The sequence below is a fragment of the Strongylocentrotus purpuratus genome, unplaced genomic scaffold, assembly GCF_000002235.5.
Source record: "Strongylocentrotus purpuratus isolate Spur 01 unplaced genomic scaffold, Spur_5.0 spur5_scaffold_19, whole genome shotgun sequence".
NCBI classification, from domain to species: domain Eukaryota; kingdom Metazoa; phylum Echinodermata; class Echinoidea; order Camarodonta; family Strongylocentrotidae; genus Strongylocentrotus; species Strongylocentrotus purpuratus.
This window is the reverse complement of record NW_022145604.1, coordinates 9,225,933-9,248,175: the sequence shown is the minus strand read 5'-3', so window position 1 is coordinate 9,248,175 and position 22,243 is coordinate 9,225,933. Positions and strand designations below refer to the sequence as shown.

At 40.5% G+C, this 22,243-nt stretch overlaps 4 protein-coding genes across 5 annotated transcripts in view; all 4 read left to right on the top strand.

The window, feature by feature from the left end:
* LOC105443100 (SCO-spondin) overlaps positions 1-3,535 on the top strand; it is a gene marked incomplete at its 3' end in the record, with an annotated part of 64,613 nt that extends 61,078 nt beyond the window's left edge. The window contains exon 22 of the mRNA XM_011675920.2: positions 1,680-3,535. Within this exon, the coding sequence (XP_011674222.2) occupies positions 1,680-3,535 (1,856 nt within the window). The remainder of the gene's footprint in view (positions 1-1,679) is intronic.
* Positions 3,536-3,543: 8 nt separating this feature from the next.
* Positions 3,544-4,349, top strand: LOC115926225 (adhesive plaque matrix protein-like; the record flags this gene model as incomplete). The annotated part of the gene is made up of 1 exon (XM_030990901.1): positions 3,544-4,349. A coding segment is annotated over one exon (750 nt), but the record flags the coding sequence as incomplete, so codon positions are not given.
* Positions 4,307-11,632, top strand: LOC115926224 (proline-rich extensin-like protein EPR1; the record flags this gene model as incomplete). The annotated part of the gene is made up of 5 exons (XM_030990900.1): positions 4,307-6,092; positions 6,815-7,092; positions 9,086-9,248; positions 10,092-10,115; positions 11,577-11,632. Coding segments are annotated over 5 exons (2,292 nt in total), but the record flags the coding sequence as incomplete, so codon positions are not given.
* Positions 11,633-13,024: 1,392 nt separating this feature from the next.
* Positions 13,025-20,463, top strand: LOC100891318 (von Willebrand factor). 2 transcript variants are annotated; one of them, XM_030990258.1, is made up of 3 exons: positions 13,025-13,143; positions 18,109-18,151; positions 20,070-20,463. In XM_030990258.1, exons 1-3 carry the CDS (start codon positions 13,081-13,083, stop codon positions 20,348-20,350), a joined length of 387 nt encoding a protein of 128 aa, XP_030846118.1. In that variant the 5' UTR covers positions 13,025-13,080; the 3' UTR covers positions 20,351-20,463. The 2 variants fall into 2 exon arrangements, with proteins under 2 accessions (XP_030846118.1, XP_030846117.1); XM_030990257.1 differs by having other exon boundaries at positions 18,106-18,151.
* The last annotated feature ends 1,780 nt before the right edge of the window (positions 20,464-22,243 follow it).

Here is a 22,243-nt window from a genome sequence, read left to right as displayed (position 1 = left end):
GATTTTGACAATGATTTTTTTTCCTAATAGATCTAGATAATAGTATACATTCTCGAATTTTATTGAATAATACAAGTTGATAAGCATAGTAGCATACACACGCTTTAGCAGTCACGCGAAACAAACACTCGCAAACTATTATTCAATAACATCTGAGAATGTATATTATCTAGATCTATTAAGAATAAATCATTGTCAACATAATTCCATAAATTGAGGTAAAACAATTATTCCACCTTTATGACCAGCAGTGGAAGTCATTTATGCTTTCGGGTCACATTCAGATACACTCTTTTACTCTAACAAGGTTTCAAAGATAGTGATCTGTTTTCTTATAATTTTCGGCTTTTGTAGGCTTTCGCTCAGTCGAAATGACTAACTGAAATGAGTTAAATGAATTTTTTAAAACTATGTTAAGGAATAACACGGAATTACATAGCTACCTCATTAGGTTAGCGGGCCAAACATGAGAAAGCTACTTGGTAATGATTTTGTTAGTTTTATCGGACTTACATTTTAGAATTCCCTTCCCAATGATTTAAAAAAAGATTCTTACTTTATAGAAAATGACAATTACACACAAAAACATACCCATGCTGTCAGCTTTTTCTTCTCGCATCCAGGCCTGTCATGTTTAGGAAATTTATTTTACACTACTATCTTTCTCCTTCAGTTAAACTTGTCACTTAATCTCTCTCTTTATATTTTGCATGGAATATGATTTACAGCAACCTATCAATAGTACAAAACATAATATCAACACCAAAAACAACAACATTAATAATAATAAAATAACAATAATATTAAAGATAATAATAATAATAATAATAATAATAATAATAATAATAATAATAATAATAATAAAGATATATATTGAGCGCATAATAACCCGAAGTTTCTCTATGCGCTTGACAAACTAAAAATACAAGCAAGTACAAGTATATTTAAATAGTTATAATATAAATATAACGAACTTAAACTAAAGACATGTAGCTAAAAGAGTTTCTTTCTTTCATTTCTTGTTTGGACCAGCAAACAAAAAAAGAGAACATTTCTGATTCTCATTCTGATTCCGAAAGTAGTAACGTGAAATAGTCGAATAGTCATTACAAGGTTTCAGGTTGTTTACCTCTGCGATTGGTCTTGTCACAACACCTTCAACGTACTCTACTTTTTCTCGATAGATCCAGACCCATTCTTTCCCAAGAACTTATTAGCACTAGACATGATTGAACTAACCAAAATGACGACGATATCGTAAATCCTAGAAAATGCTATCTATGAACATTTACTTAATCCTAAAGAAAGATATTTTAAAGAAAAGGAGACACGATGAGTCAGTGGTAGAACAGTGGTCTCGTAACCGGAAGGTTCCAGGTTCGAAACTAAGTCGATGCGCCAGTGTCCTTTGGTAAGGCTTTACTCCTCATTACTAAGTCCCTCGGACAGGACCTAAAGCCATTGGCAACCCTGGTTGCTTGCTTACAAGCATACACATGTTTTCTTGGCAGTCAGGTGAAACAAACAAACTTAAAGATATTTAACGAAAACTTACTGATGTTGGAGGTAGGCTTTGTGAAAAAAGATGAATTGGGTGTTCGACAATCAAGACAATTTAATAAACAAAAATGAATTTCATGGATATTGTGTTACGCTTTTTCTTATTTTACATGCTATAGCCGTAACGTGCCCGTGTGGCGAACACAGGAAGTATTATACCTGCCATACCAGTTGCCAAGCGTCTTGTGATGAATGTGCTTATGAAGACAAGTGTATGACACCTAAGGTGGAAGGTTGTTTCTGCGAAGGGGACTTGGTTGAGTTAAACGGAACATGCATTCAAAAGGGTTACTGCTCGCAAAGACCACCTACCACCCAACCCCCGACAACCCAACCCCCGACAACCCAACCCCCTACCACGCGTCCACCGACTACTCGACCCCCTACTACTCAGCCACCAACTACCCAACCCCCGACAACACAGCCACCAACTACCCAGCCCCCTACTACTCAACCTCCTACCACTCAACCTCCTACCACCCAACCCCCGACCACACAAACCCCTACTACGCGTCCACCGACTACTCAACCTCCTTCTACCCAACCCCCGACAACACAGCCACCAACTACCCAGCCCCCTACTACTCAACCTCCTACCAAGCGTCCACCGACTACCCAACCCCCTATTACACAGCCACCAACTACCCAGCCCCCTATTACCCAACCTCCTACAACCCAACCACCAACTACCCAACCCCCGACAACACAGCCACCAACTACCCAACCCCCGACTACCCAACCTCCTACAACTCAATCTCCTTCCACCCAACCCTCGACAACACATCCACCAACTACCCAGCCCCCTACTACTAAGCCACCAACTACCCAGCCCCCGACAACCCAGCCCCCTACTACTCAACCTCCTACCACTCAACCTCCTTCCACTCAACCCCCGACAACACAACCACCATCAACCCAGCCCCCTTCTACTCAACCACCTACCACTCAACCTCCCACCACCCAACCCCCAACAACACAGCCCCCTATGACACATCCACCAACTGCCCAACCCCCGACAACTCAACCTCCTACCACTCAACCTCCTTCCACTGAACCCCCGACATCGCAGCCACCAACTACCCAGCCCCCTACTACTCAACCTCCTACCACGCGTCCACCGACTACCCAACCCCCTACTAAACAGCCACCAACTACCAAGCCCCCTATTACCCAACCTCCTACAACTCAACCACCAACTACCCAACCCCCGACAACACAGCCACCAACTACCCAGCCCCCTACTACTCAAACTCCCACCACTCAACCTCCTACCACTCAACCTCCTTCCACTGAACCCCCGACATCGCAGCCACCAACTACCCAGCCCCCTACTACTCAACCTCCTACCACGCGTCCACCGATTACCCAACCCCCTACTACACAGCCACCAACTACCCAGCCCCCTATTACCCAACCTCCTACAACTCAACCACCAACTACCCAACCCCCGACAACGCAGCCACCAACTACCCAACCCCCAACTACCCAACCTCCTACCGCCTGGCCACCTACCACCCAACCACCTACTACCCAACCTCCTACAACTCAACCTCCTACCACTCAACCTCCTTCCACTCAACCCCCGACAACACAACCACCATCAACCCAGCCCCCTTCTACTCAACCACCTACCACTCAACCTCCCACCACCCAACCCCCAACAACACAGCCCCCTATGACACATCCACCAACTGCCCAACCCCCGACAACTCAACCTCCTACCACTCAACCTCCTTCCACTGAACCCCCGACATCGCAGCCACCAACTACCCAGCCCCCTACTACTCAACCTCCTACCACGCGTCCACCGACTACCCAACCCCCTACTAAACAGCCACCAACTACCAAGCCCCCTATTACCCAACCTCCTACAACTCAACCACCAACTACCCAACCCCCGACAACACAGCCACCAACTATCCAGCCCCCTACTACTCAAACTCCCACCACTCAACCTCCTACCACTCAACCTCCTTCCACTGAACCCCCGCCATCGCAGCCACCAACTACCCTGCCCCCTACTACTCGACCTCCTACCACGCGTCCACCGACTACCCAACCCCCTACTACACAGCCACCAACTACCCAGCCCCCTATTACCCAACATCCTACAACTCAACCACCAACTACCCAACCCCCGACAACGCAGCCACCAACTACCAAACCCCCGACTACCCAACCTCCTACCGCCTGGCCACCTACCACCCAACCACCTACTACCCAACCTCCTACAACTCAACCTCCTTCCACCCAACCCCCGACAACACAGCCACCAACTACCCAGCCCCCTACTACACAGCCACCAACTACCCAACCCCCGACAACCCAGCCCCATACTACTCAACCTCCTACCACTCAACTTCCTTCCACTCAACCCCCGACAACACAGCCACCATCAACCCAGCCCCCTTCTACTCAACCTCCTACGACTCAACCTCCTTCTACTCAACCTCCTACCACCCAACCACCGTCAACGCAGCCACCAACCACACAGCCCCCTACTACTCAACCTCCTACCACTCAACCCCCTTTCACCTACCCCCCGACTACACAACCCCCTACCACGCGTCCGCCGATTACCAAACCACCTACTTCTCACCTACCAACTACCCAGCCCCCTTCTACTCTACCACCTACCACTCAACCTCCCACCACTCAACCCCCAACAACACAGCCCCCTATGACACATCCACCAACTACCCAACCCCCGACAACTCAACCTCCTTCTACTAAACCTTCTACCACCCAACCCCTGACAACACAACCAGCAACTACCCAACCCCCTACTACACAACCCCCTACCAGCCAACCCCCGTCAACACAGCCTCCAACCACCCAGCCCCCTACTACTCAACCTCCTACCACTAAACCCCCTTCCACTCAACCCCCGACTACACAACCCCCTACCACGCGTCCGCCGACTACTCAACCCCCTTCCACCCAACCCCCTACTACTCAGCCACCAACTACCCAACCCCCGACAACACAACCACCAACTACCCAGCCCCCTACTACTCAAACTCCCACCACTCAACCTCCTACCACCCAACCCCCTACGACTCAGCCACCAACTACTCAACCCCCGACTACACAACCTCCTACCGCCTGGCCACCTACCACCCAACCACCTACTACCCAACCTCCTACAACTCAACCTCCTTCCACCCAACCCCCGACAACACAGCCACCAACTACCAAACCCCCTACTACTAAGCAACCAACTACCCAACCCCCGACAACCCAGCCCCCTACTACTCAACCTCCTACCACTCAACCTCCTTTCACTCAACCCCCGACAACACAGCCACCATCAACCCAGCCCCCTATTACACAACCCCCTTCCACCCAACCCCCGACTACACAACCCCCTACCACGCGTCCGCCGATTACTCAACCACCTACTACTCGGCCGCCAACTACCCAGCCCCCTTCTACTCAACCACCTACCACTCAACCTCCCACCACCCAACCCCCAACAACACAGCCTCCTATGACACATCCACCAACTGCCCAACCCCCGACAACTCAACCTCCTTCTACTAAACCTCCTACCACCCAACCCCCGACAACACAGCCACCAACTACCAAGCCCCCTACTACGCAACCCCCTACCACCCAACCTCCAACCACCCAACCCCCGACAACACAGCCACCAACCACCCAGCCCCCTACTACTCAACCTCCCACCACTCAACCCCCTTCCACCCAACCCCCGACTACACAACCCCCTTACACGCGTCCGCCTACTACCCAACCCCCTACTACTCAGCCACCAACTACCCAGCCCCCTACTCCTCAACCCCCTTCCACGCAACCCCCGACAACACAGCCACCAACTACCCAGCCCCCTACTACTCAACCTCCCACCACTCAACCCCCTTCCACCCAACCCCCGACTACACAACCCCCTTACACGCGTCCGCCTACTACCCAACCCCCTACTACTCAGCCACCAACTACCCAGCCCCCTACTACTCAACCCCCTTCCACGCAACCCCCGACAACACAACCCCCTACCACCCGTCAACCGACTACCCAACCCCCTACTACTCAGCCACCAACTACACAACCTCCTACTACTCAGCCACCAACTACCCAGCCCCCTACTACTCAACCTCCTACCACCCAGCCACCTACCACCCAACCCCCTACCACTCAGCCACCAACTACCCAACCCCCGACTACCCAACCTCCTACCACCCAGCCCCCTACTACTCAACCTCCTACCTCCCGACCCCCGACTACTCAACCCCCGACAACACAGCCACCATCAACCCAGCCCCCTACTACTCAACCTCCTACGACTCAACCCCCTACTACTCAAACCCCTTCCACGCAACCCCCGACAACACAACCCCCGACTACCCAACCTCCTACCACTCAACCCCCTACTACTCAACCCCCTACTACTCAGCCACCAACTACACAACCCCCGACAACACAGCCACCATCAACCAAGCCCCCTACTACTCAACCTCCTACCACTCAACCTCCAACCACCCAACCCCCGACAGCACAACCCCCTACCACACGTAAGTAATCAACACTTGTTATTCAAGTTTTGTAGGTAATTTGTTTTTGTAAGACGTAGACCCTTTTTGACTGTTACAAATAGAGCGGGTCGAATAACGCCATTTTACAATAGGCATGAAATTCGAAGCTTAACAATTTATGGCAAGCTCCTAAATAACTTTCCATTCTTATAATGACAAACGTCCCCATCCTGAGGCATATAATATCCATATATTGATATTTCTTCTGCTTTTATGTGCCTTAAAAAATGCTTTTTCATTAGATGAAAATGTAAGATTTCCCTTACTTTGATTTTCATTGGAATATGACTTAGATGCCTACTTTCCACTTTGAAGAAGTCCCAGTTCTGAAATGTGATCTTTCTTGATCCCTACCTCCGGCTACTTTTACGATGATGGTATTATCCTTGTAGTAGTAGTAATGTTACTGCTAAAACTACTACTATGACTGCTAATGATTTTAACAGTACAATAATTAATAACAACAATTATAACAACAACAATATTAATAGCAGTGATAATAATATGAGCAATAACATTATTAATTATAACAAGAACTATAGTTGTCGTAGTAGTTACAGGTTATGGTGATAACGATGATACTACTTTCTAGTAATAATAATAATGGTGATAATAATAACAATGATAATGATACAAATACAAAATAATGATACAATAACAAAGAATTATAATAATTCACTTCGATATTCATTTAAATCCAGCTGTCCCTTGTCTGCATCCTGGAGTTGAAGTTTGTGGGACGAGCCTCCCAGGACTATATTTTTACAACAGCTGCGTCGCTCCAGGAAACAATTATGCTAGCGCTATTGCAGGAAGCAGCTGCACACATTCATTCAGTGCCTTGGCCAGCCTCAAAGGTCTGGAGGTCGAAGTCCTAACTGAAATCCCATTCAGCGTTTACTTCTTTCTCCGTTGTCGTGCGCCTGATATGGATGTGAACACGTGGATGAACGCAAATGATGAAGATGGCAAATCAATGGTCAGTACATGAAGGCGGTCGTAGGATCATGTAGAATGAGAGAGAGAAATAGAGAGAGAGAGACATAGAGAGACAGAGAGAGGCAGAGAGAGAGAGAGAGACAGACAGAGGGAGGGGGAGGGGGTGGGGAGTAATGCCGCAACACAACCCAAATAAGTCATTGAAAACAACAACAAATATATTAAGTGTCTCATCATGTAAAAGTGATATACAATTTGAACATTGCGTAGAATTTCACAGGTTTAATAGATTCAGTCACGTACACTTTCTTTTAGGCAAATTATTTTTGCTTCAAAGCTTTTGATAGAGTCGACCTGGTGTTTAGGGGACACTGCACGGACCTAATTATGTAATAATTGATTTGGGTGAAGGAATTATCTTAACTGGACCATTTTTCATCTTCTAAATTCATATTCATATTCATATTTATTTCATTTCCAACAGAAAGGTAAACAAATATATTACTTTTTTTTTATCATACATAATTCATTTTTCAGGAAACTATACAAATAAACTATGCACATAATAAAATTATTACAAGAATTAGACTTAAAAAACACAAGACAATATTACAAAGCAACATACAACCACGAAACGAACAAGGAGAAGTAAAACAGATAAGAAGGAAAAGGGAAAAGGGGGAAGAAGGAAGAAGAAGCAGGACAAATCATGATTGAAAAAAGGTAGTTATATTGTTAATTTTGGGAAGGTAAGATAATAAGACCAAATAAATATTAAATTAATCGAGCAGATGATGAAGACCTAAATCTACGTAGAAAGCGCAGAACAATTATCTGTTAAACATTGTAAGGAGAGGATGGCCAAGTCGTATCAGGACAATAACCCCTGGGCTATCACCCGGAAAATTACCCTCCGGAAAACTACCCCCAAAGGGAGGGGTAATTGTCCTCAGGGGGGGGGGGGGTATTGCCCGGGGGTCGACAGGATGTGGTTTTAGCGATTTTCTAGAACAATCCACAGCATTGATTGATATTGCTCATATGAATATGAAGCTCTTTCTTGTGGTAGGAGATTTTAACATTCATGCTGATGATCTGCAGGATAGAAGTGCAAAGGCAGTCATTAGGGACTTTTAGATTTGTGTGGACTGATACGTGTGACGTTAATTCAAGGCATTGCATTAAAAGGACATCGATCGTAGCAATCCACGTTGTCGTTGTGCAAATCTAAAAGTCCCTAATAATCTACTATGCAGCAGATGCTACACAGAAGAAAGGTCACACTTTTGATCTTGTCATTACTCGTAAACCCGATCCACCTGCCATCGATAATATATGCATCACTGATGATATAATTGACAAAAGACTTAACTCCGTTTCGCATGACGATCAGCCACAGACGAAAGACTTCACGCATGGCTGATTGTCAACGTAACGGAAGGTCTTTTGTCAACTCTGGTTGATGCTACGGCAGGCAGCCACCTACACCTGTGTCTAGGGAGGGGAGAGGGAGGAGGATAGAAGGCTTCATTCAAATGCATTGGAGTGTAAGCAGTCCGATTGTATATTGACCCTACATTGTATAACAAATGCAAGGATAAAACGTGAGAATCAAAGACTAAAAATAAAATTAAGATTAAGATCGAATACACTGCGTTGAGGCAAGGTAAAACACTTTGAAATTGCATAATCATTTCTAAGTTTATTCCGAAGTATTTCTCGTACTAATTTTTGCTATGTTCATGATGATTGCCTATGATTGAGTGATATTAAGTTTGTATGCCATGTTTATTTGTTCATACAATGTATTTGGTCCTACGTGTTTGCACTTCAGAACCTAAAGGAGGCCTCACAAGCCGAAAGCTCGTAATCAAATTGTAAAGTACAGCTACGTCTCACGTTCCTAGACCATTTTATTCACGCCTACATTTTCTGGAACACCCGTTGTCATGTCAGAGTTGAGAATTATCGCACTTATATATATATATATATATATGGTTTATTTAGTTCGTTTGATGCCATTTTTAATGCAGGTTTATACCATACCCGCCGTACTTGGAGATAATGACACTATCCGGATGTCACTTGGATCACTGACAGGGGTTGAGGTTGAGACATGTGAAATCTCTTTTATGAAGCCAGGACCGGCATATGTGATCCACTTGAAGTTTAACTTCGACGTCTGCGTTACGATAGGTTAGTGTACAATATTAGGATCGCAACGTTCCACATCATTTCTCTGAATAGAGAGGACCCAGTTAGTTTATTCTTTTAATCGGGGATAAAGTTACACAGGAATAATAAAATCTGATCCAATATCCCATAGTTCAAGGGTGTCTCAACTAAAGAATCCCCCAAACTGGTACATTGAAAGAGAACATTGTGGCACGATAGAATAATCCCATTTTAAGTACAAAGTTTTGATCTAAATCAAAGTACTATCCTCTGATGTCTATGCCTCTGCCACTTCTTGAAGGCACCTGGAAGTCCCGCAGAGTGAAGATGACTAGGACCCTCCTTCATCTTCTCAATAGGGACTTTTAGATTTGCACGACGAGAACGTGGACTGCCACGTTTCACATCCTTTTAAGGCAATGCGACGTCCTTTTAAGGCACTGCCGGGCACTGCCAGTGCCTTAAGAGGATGTCACACGTGGCAGTCCACGTTCTCGTTGTGCAAATCTAAAAGTTCCTATTATCTTCATCACAACTGCTCCAGAGATTTGTCCTTGAGCTTGGGAAACAACCGAAACTCAACCGAAACAACCGCTGGTGACCAGGATGGAATTTAGACTTGTACATTGTCCTGGTACAGGTGTCACCGACCTGGTTAAACCACCTCTGGATTTTAGCGATAACAAAATCTCTTCCTGACCTCTCTCAAAACCTCTACATAGTACTCTCCGATTATTTAAACTTATCATGTCAATATTTAAAATAATGTATGAAAACATGACGCAATAGTTTATGATTATTTGGAAGCATTTTTGTGCTTGTTTATCTTTATCTAACTCCGGTCATTTCATTTATTCATTTCAGATCACTGTGTACCGGAACAGCCAGGTATTAACGTTTATTTATAATGCGTATATTTTCTTTATCAACGAATATGAAATAATTATAATATGTGAAGCGTATTCAACAGTTTTGGGGCATTGTAAATTGAGGGAAATCAATGATAATGTAATGGGCCCATAATGGGTCGGTGACGACGAGTTCAGAAAAAAAATGAAAACGAAAGAAGCTCGGATATACAGTTAAAGTTCACTTTATTATTTGTTAAAGTCAGCCGAAGCTCCAGTAGTTCAAACGAAGATTATTTATTTAAGGACATTTTTAAATAGCTTATTCTCTCAGAGGCTGGGCGGCCTTATACATAGAGTGAAACTAGCAGCACACCCTTAACATATTAACGGAACGAAATCAAAACTCAGCTACAAAATCCCGCACATGGCATTTAAATAGTCCGGCACCCGACGAGGCTTAAATATCACATAATCTTATTAGCCAATCAGGAGGACCCTTACGAAGTCAACCAATTACAAGATAGGATATATAAAATGACCCTTAGGTCATCAAACCTCTAGCCAGTTCAATCCACCAATCAAAGCCCCACTGTCCTACTTGTAGCTACTTGCTCCCTTTATATAGAAAACTTCCCCAATCGGTGCCTGTTGGTCCCCATGATCCTCTTTTTCTTATGTTAGTTGAGAGCTGAGTTAATGAGATAGCCACCTGTTAGTGACCTTGCTGTGTGGTCTAATCCCTTCTGGCCCAGTAGTATTGACGGTCTTTAAGAGAGGAGTTATACATTTAATTAATTATAATTAATGACAAAGCATAATAGATAGAGAGATTTGAACTAGGCACCGAAGAAATGGGAGGAGTCTACCGCCCCGTGAGAATGTCAGGTCCCCGGAAAAACACTCTACTGTCTTACGTATTTATCGGAAATGAACACCTGTGATCTAATGTAGGAATTCAAGGACAGGGGTTGTTTACCCGTTTCTGGCATACTGTCGGGAACATAATTCACGCCGTTCAACTTTTAGATGTATACAAAGTCAAACTAATAACCGTACAATTGATCAACTTAACCCAACTCCTCTATTGCTATAGCGCCCCCTTCAGGTCAATGTGTTGCCCAAATCAGCGTACCACTACAATAAGCTACCATGTGTGATAAAAAGGATTGCATAAATACCCTCATTGCATCATTGTCGTTATTATCATAATTAAGATTATTGTTATCGTTACCATCCTCATTATTATTCCCATCATTTCACGTAATGCATACACAATATCTATGTAGGCCTATATATATATATATATATCAATTATGTACTAACATGAATTAAGTGGTTTAAATGTCTCATTAAAACTTGTATCAACAGCAGAAATAATATCGAACAGGCCGTTTTGTTAATCATTGCTTATTCCAATATTTCAGATAGAGAACATTGATTATAAACGATTTATACAATATATTAACAGTTTAACCTGTATATCTATACCCCTATGCAGGATGCAGATTCAACGGAAATTTTTACGATGTGAGTAAATGAGAATGATTATTATAATTTTCATTGAGGATTTCTAACGATCCGCTGGATTAGTCTTGATGTAATTGATCCAATGATGTTTTTGACGTTCTGTATAGGCTTGTTAACGAAGGTCGAGATAAAAAAAACATAGCTGCGCGCAACAGTTCAGTTCAGTTCAGTTTCAGTTTATTTTCATATTTCTCACATGTTGTATAGTACATCATTACATATAGCATGTTACATTTTGAACTCATTTTAGGATGTGTTTATACAAATAAAAAAAAAGAATGATACATAAGTTGCAACGTATACTTACACATGATTCCAAAATGTGAACTGCGGTTCGCAAAAAAGAATAAGAAACTACATGTAAAATATAACGCTTTAACTGCCACATTTTCCCTCAACATATGTAAACAAATATATGTCATTTCGGGGAGGCATGATTATCTGTGTTTAGATATTTCTGAAGTTTATGTTGATGATTTTGTGTGAAAAAAGTATGTGGATGCCATAATTAAGTTAATTGATTATGGCATTCTAAACGATTAATGTGAAGCAAATAATTATATTAACTGCCCGATCTATATTTAATTCAATTCAATAAAGGTTTAATTAAACAATAATTGTATCGCAGCCAGTTATGCATCTTTAAAGTGTGCCGATCACCGGGACAAATTAGAGGAAACAATTGCAGTTTTAAATTACTCTCAGTAAATATAATGTATAAACGACTTACTGAGTAGACTAGTCGGCATACGCGTATGTTCTCCTATTGAATATAGCATGGATCCCAAATCCAATAATAGGTACGATTAATCGGAATTCACCGCTAACCAGGTCTTTAGATTGTTGGACTGCATTATAAGTCAATATTCATATTATGGATCATTAAGCTAGTATCTTTGCATTTGCATAATGCTTTTGGTGTTGATACAAAATATTTAGTCACACACCAATCCTTTTCGTTACGCGCTGGCTGGGACTAAGCTCCTTTTTTCCTTGATTATGTTTCCAGCATCATTATAGAAATACTTTGTTCATTTCGTTCAGATCTTGTCTTTTTATTGTCATATATACAGTAACTTTTATATACCCGGATAAACGCTAGCTACCATGTCATTTATTGCAGTTCTCTTTTAAAAACCTTCTTAACTCTAATTTAATTTTTCTTTATTTTCTTTTACACTTCCGTTCCTCGTCTATCCTTCCTTTTGTCATGATAAATATGTATAATTTATTTTTGTAATGCTTACCCGACATGCTTAAGCTTACGATTTTAGGAGTTACGCCGTCTTCCTTAGGTTTGAAAATGTAATATGCTCCGGTTAATACTTATTTAATTATGTATGTTCAAATGTATTACTTGGATAATTTATTTATATGAACGAAAAAGGAACGGAAGAATATAAATATAACTTTGAATTGTTTAATATTTATTTTAGTACGGAGACACGCTACCTAGCCCTGACAGCTGCGTTGATATGACCTGTGACGAAATGTCCGGAATCGTAGCTCAACAAAAAGCTTGCAACGTCGAATGCGATGTGAGTATGGAATCGCGTTGGCTGGTAGTGTCATTATGTAAAGGCTTTTCCAAGATATATATCCCTGCGGTACTTTTTAAGGTATTTAGGCTTGTTCAGACAAGGCGCGATAAACCGCCTCAAACAAGCCGCCTCAAAACAAAATTGCGCTCAACAAAAACAACCGCAGCGGTTTTGTCGTAGAAGGAAGACTGCATGGCTGATTGTCAACGAAACGGAGTTAAGTCTTTTGTCAATTCTGCTTGTTGCTACGGCAGGCAGCAAGTGGAAACAAATTCGCTTAAGAACTAACTCATTTTTCCTGTTTGAGGTGTCATATGAAAGGGCAGAAAATAAACTTTCTAGAAATGTGACTTTCGTTTTTTGATATTCAGATACCGTCCGCCAAATGACTTTTTGGTACCCTTCCTTCAAATTGATTTTAGTCACTCATGCGGAAAATATGCATCATATGAGTTGCATCAATCGAAAGAAGAGGATCTAAGCTTCACAAATATGTGTCATTTATTAATTATAATTGTTGTGATCTAGTTATGATAGAACGTCATTAATTCTCGGTTTTGTTTTTTCTGCACATCAACATGTGAATTTTGTAATTGATTTTAATAATCGTACGTTATGAGCGGTGAAAGCTCAATATTTCCTCTTTTCTATCTCTCTTCCCTTCCCCCTCTCTCTCCCTTTCTCTCTCTCTCTCTCTCTTTCGTATCTAAGCGCATAGAGACAATTATGTATTATGCGTTTTATAATAATTGAACGTTATATTTTATCATTATTTAGAATTATTAATATTGTTGATGTTACTATTATTGTATCCCCGGCAGTATGCTGGAGGGTATTTTGGATTCAGCATCGTTACGCCGCACAGTGGGCCAGGGTGGAACCAAAGTGCGCAAAAAGTCAATTTCGGTGATTTATTTTTTAATTTTTTTTCTTGACCAGTTGAAAGATAATACATTGAAGAATACCTCAGTAAAATATGTAATTCCGGTATGCACAATAAAGTTATAAATTAACTCTTTCGAAGAGAAAAATCCTACATGCTCACTGTTTAAATGCAAAAGTAACTTATTTTTATAAATATTTCACTTTTCTAATTTTTTAAATAAATGTAATGCTTCCTGGGAGAAATTTCAGTTATTTAAACATATTTGTGGCTTACACCCAGTAAATAAGATCGATTGATCGATCTGTATTGAAAAACAAGTCAGAAAAAAAAAATCTTGGAACCAGCGGGACTTGAACCTGCCATCTACTGCTTGCCGGGCAGCCACTCCATTTTAACATGAAATGTTTAAGTTATTGATATGAAATTGCTCTCACATATTCCTGATACAGTAGTTCATTTCACTGCATGAATGGGTTAAAAATGGATTACCTTATAATATATTATGAAGAATGGGTTTCTATCAATTTTCAACCCATTCATGCAGTGAAATGAACTATCAGGAACATGTGAGAGCAATTTCATATCAATAGCTTAAAATCAAGGCACATTTACATCAGACGAAGGAATGTGTCTTGGGATACAACCCGATCAATGAGAGAATTATGACTGTGAGATTACAAGGGCATCCTATGAATATCTCCATAATTCAGGTATATGCACCGGAGGAAGAAATCACTGATTTCTACGAGATGGTACAAGATGGTGTAGACAGCATTCCTAGGAAAGATTTCCTCATAATATTGGGTGACTGGAATGCCAAGATTGGTAAAACGAGGGAAAAACCCGAGTACATTGGTAATTATGGTCTTGGCATCAGAAAGGAAAGAGGTGATCGACTGGAAGAATTTTGTGTAGCGAACAGCTTCATCATTGGTAACACATGGTTTGAGCATCATCCCGGAAAACTGTGGACATGGATGAGTTCGGGAGACAGAGCCAGAAACCAGATAGACTACATCATGGTCAAGAAGAGGTGGCGGACTTCACTACAGAACGTCAAGACAAGACCAGGTGCTGACTGTGGCAGCGATCATCAGCTGTTTGTGGCTAAACTGAGACTAAGACTGAAAGCTAAGAATTGTGATTCAGCTCCCACAATTCTCAGTGGAAGTGCAGAACAGGTTTGAGCTGCTGTTGAGAAACGATAAAGCAGAGCAAACACCAAATGAGCTGTGGGAAGACATGAAAGAAACAGTTGAAATGCACCAGAGAACCACATCCCAAAGAAAAAGAAGCGGAAACAACTATGGATCTCAAATCAGACTTTCTACATTGCTGATGACAGGAAGAGGGCAAAAGCAAAACACAATAGAGGAGAATGGTCGACACTCAATAAGGCGGTTACAAGTAGTGTGAAGGAGGACAAAAGGAATTACATCGAGGGGAAGTGTGAAGACCTAGAGCGTCACAAGAACAACTCCAAGGCAAGATTTGCAATTGTGAAAGAAATGAAAAAGAAAAGAATCCCAAGACTGGATGTAATTAATGATGACAATGATAAAACACTGACGGAGAATGAAGACATCAAGGAAAGATGGGTGCAGTATAGTACCAAGCTGTTTGCTGCACAGGAACAAGTTGACACTCAGTGGTAGGAAAGTGATGAAATGGAGCCCCCCTCCATTAAGATCAGAAGTGGAGCTTGCAATGAAACAACTTAAGGATGGCAAATCCCCTGGCTTTGACAACTTGACTTCCGAGATGTGGAAGGCTACAGGTGAAGAAGGTACTGACCTAATGTGGCGTCTCTGTTGCAATATCTGGAATAGTAGGAAGTGGCCTAAGGACCGGTGTAGAGCTGTTTTATACCTTTGCCAAAGAAGGGAGATCTGAAAGAATGTGCAAATCACCGAACGATCAGCTTGATTTGTCATGCAAGCAAAATTAGCAGAAGAATGAAAATCAAACTGCAAGCCGAGATCTCAAATGAGCAAGCAAGGTTCCGTGAAGGTAGAGGGACAAGAGAACAGATCGTCAACATTCGAAACATAATAGAGAAATGCAGAGAACACATACATCCCCTCTATTTGTGCTTTATAGATTATAGCAAAGCATTTGACTGTGTGAGCCACTCTCAATTGTGGAATACAATGGCAAAGATGGGGTTTCAAAGTCACATCATTGAACTGATCAAAAACCTCTATCATGACCAAGAAGCAACAGTGAGAACCAGTAACGGCAATACTGAGTAGTTTTGGAATTGGTAGGGGAGTACGTCAAGGCTGCATACTGTCTCCTAACCTTTTAAATATTTATTCTGAGGACATTATGAGGGGGAGTTAAGTTTGGAGGTAAAAAGATCACACACATAAGGTATGCTGACGACACTACTCTCGTTTGCAGCAGCAGAGAAGAGCTGATTGATTTGTTGAATCGCATCAAACAGGCAAGTGAAGAGAAAGACCTTCTTCTAAACACCCAAAAGACAAAAATAATGGTTGTCGATAGAGATGATAATAACACTGACTTCACCGTAGCTGGAAATAAGATTGAAGTAGTAAATCGGTTTGAGTTCTTGGGTTCAATCATCACTAACAAAGGAGAGAGCACCACAGAGATAAGGAGAAGGATAGCAATGGCAAGATCAACAGTACAGAATATGTCTCACATCTGGAAGAGCCGAGGCCTATCTCTCAGTCTGAAGGTTTGTCTGCTTCAAGCAACTTCTTTCTCTATTGCGAGTTACGGAAGTGAGTCCTGGGCCATGACAAAGAATGACAGAAAGAGAGTTGATGCCTTTGAAATGTGGTGCTACAGAAGGCTGTTGCAGGTGTCATGGAAAGATAAAAAGACAAATGTGTGGGTCCTGGAAAAGATTGGAACAGACTTGACCATCAGAAGGGGAATCATGGAAAGAAAACCTAACTATTTTGGGCACATTGTTAGGAGATCTGAAGGTGTTGAGAGGCAAATACTGCAAGGAGCAGTCGAAGGAAACGGGGTAGAGGTCGTCCACCAATATCTTGGAGTGATGATATCAAGAAAGTGTCTGGACAAGGATTGAAAGGTGCAACACAAATGGCAGGTGAAATAGTTGCATGGCGTGCTCTCGTGAAGACCACAGCAGCGCTTTACAGCGCCACCTGAAGTTGATGATGAGCTTAAAATCTCTATGTTAAAAATTGAAACATTTATAAAACAAGTCACTTTTGCATTAAAAACTGTGAATATGTAAGATTTTGCTTTTTTAAGGAGTAAATCTATATCCTTATTGTTCATACCGGAATTAAATATTTTACCGAGGTATTCTTCAATGTATTATCTTTAAACTGGGCAAGATAAATATAAAGAAAAAGAAAGATCACCCCAAAAGACTTTTGGCGCACTTTAGATCCTCCCTGGCCCACTCCGGAGGCCCACTGTGCGCCGCCGCGCCCCCGCGCCGCCGCCGCCTCTATTTTCTATAGAGATGCATAATCCCCTTATCTATATATATATATATATATATATATATATATATATATATTTTTTGTTTTGGTGATGCTGCTCCTAGTCTTGACAATAATAGTCCGGGTCACTAGTGGAGATCTCTGCGTCATCCTTTTGTTTCGGGGAGGGGAGAAGGGGATCTTTGTCCCTCCTTCGAACATAAGGATGACACAAAAATCGCTGCCACTGCCGGGGGATATATTCGCATTGCGTGGGAATACAGATTGCGATATTTCTAGTTAGTAGTATTATTATTAGTAGTAGTAGTAGTAGTGGTAGTAGAAGTATTTTTTTTAGTAGTTTCATAATAATCATCATCATCAATGCTGTTTTTCTTCTCCTCACCCTTACTATTACTATCTTACCTTATCATTATTATGGTGATCATGGGTGTCGATCCTTACGTAATACCTATTCATCAGGGGGGGGGGGAGAATGAATAGATCACCCCCCCTGATGAATAGGTATCAGTTACGGATCGACACCCATGATGGTGATCATTATAATCTCGAATAGTGTTGTAGAAATGCAGTTATTGCTATCATCATCACTATCACTCTTCATTTGTCATTCATTGTATTCAGCAGGGCAGCCTGATACACATACCTGACCAGTGTTGTCCCGAGTGTGGTGAGTGGCAATGTTCTATTATTTATTTATTTATTTAATTATTGTGGTATATATATATATATAAACAAAAATTGTACATGGCAGCCTAGCGGCTGAATTGAGTACGAATTACATTAATAATAAAACAAGAATACTGCTCAAAAGACAATAGTATTAAAAAGTCATTAGAAATAGTATATTCAGAACAAAACAATATGTACACCTTAGATCAAATAATATTGATGGTGGGATTACGGATATGGGTAATGGATGTGAAAAAATAAAGGTTTTCTAATGTGACTTAAGCAATTCATAGGAAAAATATAATATTGAATAAAGTATGATCAGTGCTAATTGAAAGGAAAAAAAAAAATCTATTTTGCATTCTTCAAATTGGGCGTATTGACCTATGGGTGCAAGGTACATGTATATATATACATATATATATATATATATATATATGGAGAACAACAGGGAAATATAATTCACCCAAGTTGAATTGAGAGTGCAATTATAGTTTCGATTTCCATTATTGGCAGATAGAGATGATCCAAAGTTTGACAAACTTATTCAAATTATAACGCACATTTGTTGCCGAGTATGATAATGGTCACCACAGCGCTTGTAACAGAGTTGGAGTTATGTATAAGCACTAATTGTCCGTAAAGACTCGATTTAAAAAGACCCCAATTAGTCCGATACCCCATTGCCTGCTGCACACAACCCTTCATTACAATGGCTGAGCAAGCCGGTGACGCAGTTCAAATGAGGGGCCGTGTTCAAGACTGAGACTTTGGCCCCGTCTTATAATAATAATAATAATAATAATAATAATAATAATAATAATAATAATAATAATAATAGCCTAATAGTCCACTCCAAATTTTATTAAACCGAAACGGAAATTCTTTTTACCAAATTGATCGTGAGCCCGGCAGCCACTGAGCAGCGCCAGATCGACGTTGCTCTATCCCTTATTGTTGAACGCCAAACAAGGTAGCAACAACTCCCATCTTTTAACGTATTTTGGTATGACGCAGCCGGGGTTCGAACCCACGACCTCCCGGTTGTGAGGCGGACGCTCTACTGACTGAGCCAACACTCCGGTATAAAGAGTCGATATCGATGGCAATTCGTTTGCGATTGATATTAATCTCAACTATGTACGTAAGAGATATGAGTCTACAAACTTGATTTGGATCAATCACAACTGTCCAAACTGACACAGACACAGCTACATCCTGACACGAAACCATGCTCTCCTGTATAAACCAGAGGTTTAATGATTAGTATATATATATTTTAAAGTTGACTCATTCTTATCACTTCTAAAGACCTACATGTCCACCCCATAGTTGGGTAGTTATAGGATTACTGGTTCAAAATGATACCATTTCAGGTATTCATTATTCAACAAAATCCTTTTCATACTGATTATTGTCTTTATAAGTTTATACCAGTTATTATGATGACCTTAATTTGTCAGTTCTTTCTTGTTATTATTGTAATTATTGTTATTATTATTATTGTTATCATTATCATCATTGTTATTATTATCATTATTGTTAATATTATCATCATTGTTATTAGTATCATTATTGTAATTAGTATCATTGTTATTATTTTTATCATTATTGTTATTATTATCATTATTGTTAGTGTTATCATCATTGTTATTATTATCATCATTGTTATTAGTATCATTATTGTTATTATTATCATTATTGTTATTATTATCATCATTGTTATTAGTATCATCATTGTTATTAGTATCATCATCGTTATTATCATCGTCATTGTTATTATTATCTGTATTGTTATTTTTATCATTAATTTTATTATTATCATTATTGTTATTATTATCATTATTATTATTATTATCATCATTGTTATTATTATCATTATCATTTCCATAATGATTCTGTCTGTTCATATTCAGTGCCCACTAAAAAGCCAGGATGTGAGGTGACATACAGCAACAAGACCTTGGAATTTGAGCGTTTTGGATCCTCATGCCGCTCCACCTCGCCAGTCCTTTTGGGCGAATGCTCGGGTGGATGTGTCAGCTCTGTGGACAGCAATCAACAGAGTGATTGCGAATGCTGCCAGGTCATTCAGACCACTCAAATTACAGTCCCATTCCGTTGCGCTAACGGCTCGCTGGGCAGCAAAAATGAGAATTCCATCACGCAATGCCTGTGTATGAAGTGTCCACAATAAGAACCAAGCAATGGAATCTAAAAGTGTGCGTTCCATTGATATGCATTGGTTCGAATACATCTTGTAGAAAATGAGAAATCGTGGATCATTGTATTAACAAACTAAAAAAAAAACATTTAAAACTTTTGACATCCAATTATATACTCTAATTTCGATTACTACTACTACTCCTGTTACTACAACTGCTACTGCTACTGCTACTATCTTCTTATTCTACTACTACTACTACTACTACTACTACTACTACTACTACTACTACTACTACTACTCCTGTTACTACAACTGCTACTGCTACTACTGCTACTACTACTCCTGTTACTACAACTGCTACTGCTACTATCTTCTTATTTACTACTACTACTACTACTACTACTACTACTACTACTACTACTATTAATACCACTACTACTACTACTACTACTACTACGACTACTACTACTACTCCTGTTACTACAACTGCTACTGCTACTATCTTCTTATTCTACTACTACTACTACGACTACTACTACTATTAATACCACTACTACTCACTACTACTACTACTACGACTACTACTACTACTACTACTACTACTACTACTACTACTACTACTACTACTACTACTACTACTATTACCACCACTACTACTCACTACTACTACGACTACGACTACTACTACTGCTCCTACTATACTACTGCTGCTGATGCTGCTACTACTACTTCTATTTCTACTACTGCTAGTATTACTACTACTACTACTACTGCTACTACTACTACTACTACTACTACTTCTACCAGTACATTGACTATCAACATTTTTAATGATCATAATGATAATGATGATAAGGGTCATTACTGTAATAAGGATAACGTTATGACAAAATCATTCTTTAGCGTTTGTAGGCTGCATTGAAACGATAAACGATTAACATAAGCTGAGTGAAAAGTATATTAATGTACTTATATTCCAGGTGGATATTAAAGGTACTATGTCCCATTTGCAGTTCGAAACAAATAAAATAGTTACATGTCATTTTGAAAGACACTACTTATTTAGAAATACCCTCAAACCGAAAGGGTTTGAAAATGGCTTTTTGTGAGAAAATAACGACCACTAGTTGTCGATTCGACAAAAGTGATTGCAATCACCTAAGTAGTAGAATATTCGTACATTTTGTGCTGCACAAATATATTTAATCAGTTCAATTTTCGCCATTTACAAGTAGTGTGTTATTGACGTAGACAAATGCTCGTGTACATGACTTGTTACAGCTCATTTTTTGTATGTTGTTACCAACGAAAAAAAATGTCAGTCAGTCACTCAATAGTGTCTGACAGGGAAGTCTAGAAAGTAAACGGATTTCCTTGCATAATTTGAATACTCGGACACTGCCAATATTTAAATTTCACAGATAGGACATACATGACATATTTATAATTCCTGCAAAGTTCTACAGAAATTGACGTTGGCTAAAATTGGGACATAATATCTTTAATAGGTTTATTAACAAATTATATCTCATATTATTATATATTTCAATGAATTCATTAATATATTCTGATTTAATTGCTTTTATTGCTTTTCTATTGTACTCACATTATTGTAGAATGGTCCAGAGGTTAAAATCATGAATTATTCATGTAAGTTTTCGAAGTCATATCGAAATATAATTGGTACAATTTGTTTGTTTGGGGGGGGGGGGTAGGTGCTTAATGGTAGATGGAATGTAATAGAAGGCCAGCGAGTGGTGGAAGGGATGAGTCAGAGGGTTTTGTCGTATGTCTTTATAGACTTGATAACTAATTTTCTTCTGTATTCAATTCTATTAATAAATTTGGTGTATCCTATAAAACCTAAACTTGGATATTTGTTATTATGTACATTGTGTCCCAGATATGTCAGGTAATACTATT

Bases quoted from the DNA above. Each gene is read 5' to 3' on its own strand.
- LOC100891318 (XM_030990257.1), top strand. From the start codon at position 13,081: ATGACCTGTGACGAAATGTCCGGAATCGTAGCTCAACAAAAAGCTTGC. The intron at 13,144-18,105 runs GTGAGTATGGAA...CATTGTATTCAG, and splicing joins CTTGCAACGTCGAATGCGAT to CAGGGCAGCCTGATACACAT. The intron at 18,152-20,069 runs GTGAGTGGCAAT...GTTCATATTCAG, and splicing joins CCAGTGTTGTCCCGAGTGTG to TGCCCACTAAAAAGCCAGGA.